The 3766-nt window shown below is 41.4% G+C and overlaps 1 protein-coding gene across 1 annotated transcript; it reads left to right on the forward strand.

Annotated features, from left to right (window-relative positions):
- Positions 1 to 334: 334 nt before the first annotated feature.
- On the forward strand, positions 335 to 1527 carry LOC129755291 (probable 39S ribosomal protein L45, mitochondrial). Its single transcript, XM_055751713.1, has 2 exons — positions 335 to 467; positions 524 to 1527. Exons 1-2 carry the CDS (start codon positions 420 to 422, stop codon positions 1475 to 1477), a joined length of 1002 nt encoding a protein of 333 aa, XP_055607688.1. The 5' UTR covers positions 335 to 419; the 3' UTR covers positions 1478 to 1527.
- The last annotated feature ends 2239 nt before the right edge of the window (positions 1528 to 3766 follow it).

Consider the following 3766-nt stretch of genomic DNA (forward strand, 5'->3'; position numbering starts at 1 on the left):
AAAATATTATATGTTTCAACTATAACAACAATCACAATACCTTCCTTGGGTGAGTTTTCAATAAGAAAGGTAAAAGCTCTGCGACAAAATGCTCGGATCGATTGGAATCGATTTTGACAGTTCTTTTGCTCGATTGGAATTTCGTGTTTCAGATGTCACTTCTCTTATATATAGGTTCACTAGTATTTACGTATGCGGGGAGGCTTTAAGGGCTCAATAATATCTTAATCTTAATTTTTAAATTGGATTGTTTTGGAAAGTGTGTAGACTTTTTGGTGTACAGCCCTGATCTTCGAAAATTCTGACTCGGAGACTTCGAAATCGGTTCAAAATTCACCAAAACAAAACCGGTTCGGCAAAAGGCTGAAAAGACGGAAAAGACCGAGCGAGCACTACAATCGGCCGTCTCTGGAAAAATCATGGCATCGATTACGGCGTTAAGAAGTGCGGGAATTCATTTTTTACAGGTGTTTGATGTTTATTTTTCTTTCTCAAATGTTTTACTAAGTCCGGGATATTTCAGCTAACATCAAATGGATTTCTAGCCCCTTGCATCCAAAATGCAATCGCCCATCAGCAGGTACGGCACCGGCGAACTAAACACTGGGACCCACAGTGGAAAGGATTGCGTAAACAAAAATTTATCAAGGTGGATATTCCGAACATGAACGAGCGAGTCGAAGATATGAGCCAGGAACAAATAAAAACGCGAATGAAAGAACGCGGAATGCTTCCGCCGAGACCGTGGATGGAACGGCCTTTCTACATCAGCTGCACCGGGGGCGTATTCGAACCGTACATTCCTCCGGAGGGTGATGGTAAAATGTCTGCAGTGTCCAAAGAAGGTGCTAAGCAGAAATTTGAGCTAGCAGAGAAGAAAGTCAAATCAATGATGGCTATCCGCAAGATTCGGAACTATGATGAGGATTTTGAATCCAAAGATTTTGCACATGAGGCTCAAGATTTGTATGTGAAAGCGCACACAATTCTGGCCGAAAAGAACAAATATCTGTTGCGAGAAGTAGTTACAGAAAGGGCCTATCCGGAAATGATGCACAACATCAAAGACAAAACGATCAGATGGAAATTCCTGAAATCTCTGGAGCCACCACACGTCGTGCATGCCAGGTGCACCGATGTGATTACCAAAGAGAATATCTTCGCTCAGGTCACCGTAAGATTCCATACCCAGCAGATGTTGGCCATTTACGATCGGTTCGGTCGGCTCATGCATGGCAGTGAAACACTGGCCAAGGATTGCCTGGAGTACGTGGTTTTCGAGAAACATCTCTCGAATGAGTATGGCGTTTGGAGATTGCACGAGAAGATCGTTCCGGATTGGATGCCACCGAAATCCCCTGCTTTTATCACCTATCGAGTGGACGATGTAGCTCAAGTGCCAGCGCAAAATGAGGAAGAAAGTAAAGCGGTTGAAGTGACGAATGATGATAAAGATAAGGTTGCCGCTACACAGTAGATTTATGTGTTAGTTTCTTTTGCTTCAATAAACTGATACGATAGATTCAATTTTTTTTTTTTTTTTTATTTCACGCTGCCAAATAGGGAAGAATAAAGAAAAATATTGGGTTTAACACTAAACGTATCGGAGGCGGTCAATTGACTGTTTTTGAACTCCAAATGATGATTACACCTAATATACAGTGAGGGGCAAAATAAAGTGTCCAAATTATTTTTTTTCAATTTCTTTTATTTTTCTGGTTAAAATTCAACGAAAACACATCGTAATCATTTTTAAAATATTGTTTATTATGTTCTTTTCAATTTTTGTTAATGTTGCGCTGGAAAAAAAAAGAAAGTTTTTCTGATAGATAAAAAACAGGTAATATTCCAAAAAAAACAGGGGCAAAATAAAGTGTCCAGATCAGTACAGCTTCAAATAATTCAAACTGAAGGCAAACAAGAACGATTTAATAATGGGTATGGCCTCCTTCAGCCTTCAACACCTCCTGCAAGCGCTTCGGCACACTTTCAACAAGATTGTGCAAGTGTTGTGGGTCGAGTTCCTCCCACGCATGCTCCATGGCATCAAAATAAGTATTTTTAATTTGTCACACCAGTCTTATCAATCAGAGCATCGAGGATGGCCCACAGATTTTCGATGGGGTTCAGATCAGGACTTTGTGAAGGCCATTCAAGGGGTTTGGTGTGGCAGGAACGGGAAAATGACGTCATCAGATTGGCCGTATGCTTCGGATCGTTATTCTGCTGTAAAACGAAGCGCTCTCCGAGGCCCGTCTTGATGAGGGATACCTCGAGGTTTTCCGGCAGGATACTGCAATATGACTCAGCTGTCATGATTCCGTCAATTTTTACCAAATTGCTCACCCCACCCCAAGAAAAGCACCCCCACACCATCACGTTACTTTGTCCGTTGCTCCGTGCTCGATACCAATCGAAAACGCTTACTGAAGAAAATAGTAAGTTGCTATCGAAATACCGGTATCTGAACTTTTCATTTACCGTGGTTGAATTAAAAGGAATCTTTCGATTGCTTTGATTCAGAGGAAAACATTGTTGTGGGCCGACGAATCCAAATTTGAGCTATTCAACCGGAAGAAGCGGGATCATATGTGGCGCAAGTCGGGTGAGGAGCTCCAAGACCGCCATATCCAAGGAACAGTCAAGCACGGAGGAAGGAATGTGATGGTGTGGGGGTGCTTTTCTTGGAGTGGGGTGGTAAAAATTTGGTAAAAATTGATGGAACCATGACAGCTGCATATTGCAATGTCCAGCCGGAAAACCTCGAGGTATCCCTCATCAAGACGGGCCTCGGAGAGCGCTTCGTTTTACAGCAGAATAACGATCCGAAGCATACGGCCAATCTGATGACGTCATTTTCCCGTTCCTGACACATCAAACCCCTTGAATAGCCTTCACAAAGTCCTGATCTGAACCCCATCGAAAATCTGTGGGCCATCCTCGATGCTCTGATTGATAAGACTGGTGTGACAAATTAAAAATACTTATTTTGATGCCATGGAGCATGCGTGGGAGGAACTCGACCCACAACACTTGCACAATCTTGTTGAAAGTGTGCCGAAGCGCTTGCAGGAGGTGTTGAAGGCTGAAGGAGGCCATACCCATTATTAAATCGTCCTTGTTTGCCTTCAGTTTGAATTATTTGAAGCTGTACTGATCTGGACACTTTATTTTGCCCCTGTTTTTTTGGAATATTAACTGTTTTTTATCTATCAGAAAAACTTTCTTTTTTTTCCAGCGCAACATTAACGAAAATTGAAAAGAACATAATAAACAATATTTTAAAAATGATTACGATGTGTTTTCGTTGAATTTTAACCAGAAAAATAAAAGAAATTGAAAAAAAAATAATTTGGACACTTTATTTTGCCCCTCACTGTAATCCAACTACAGGATAATTTTTATACTTATCAAAAATTGAAGTTCTGGGAGATTTCAACTCCCATGGCGTGGGCTGGGGTAGCTCACGTGATGATGATCGTGCTAACATTATTTATGAGCTGTGCGACGACTTCAACATGACTGTCTTAAACAATGGGGAAGTGACTCGAATTAATGGATCCCAATCACAGCATAGTATTTTAGACCTTTCTCTAGCTTCTTCCTCTCTGAGCTTGGATTGTACGTGGAAGGTAATCCAAGACCCTCAGGGAAGCGATCATTTGCCTATCAATATTTCTATCATCAGTGGTCGTAGTCCACTCGAAGAAATCAATATTCCTTATGACCTCACAAGGAATATAGATTGGAAAAAGTATGCATCGGG

This window comes from Uranotaenia lowii, chromosome 3, assembly GCF_029784155.1.
Source record: "Uranotaenia lowii strain MFRU-FL chromosome 3, ASM2978415v1, whole genome shotgun sequence".
Lineage (NCBI taxonomy): Eukaryota > Metazoa > Arthropoda > Insecta > Diptera > Culicidae > Uranotaenia > Uranotaenia lowii.

What these genes read in the sequence shown, in the direction of transcription:
- LOC129755291 (XM_055751713.1), top strand. Translation starts at nt 420, where the DNA reads ATGGCATCGATTACGGCGTTAAGAAGTGCGGGAATTCATTTTTTACAG. An exon ending in CGGGAATTCATTTTTTACAG is followed by an intron (nt 468 to 523) that starts GTGTTTGATGTT and finishes GGGATATTTCAG; the next exon opens with CTAACATCAAATGGATTTCT.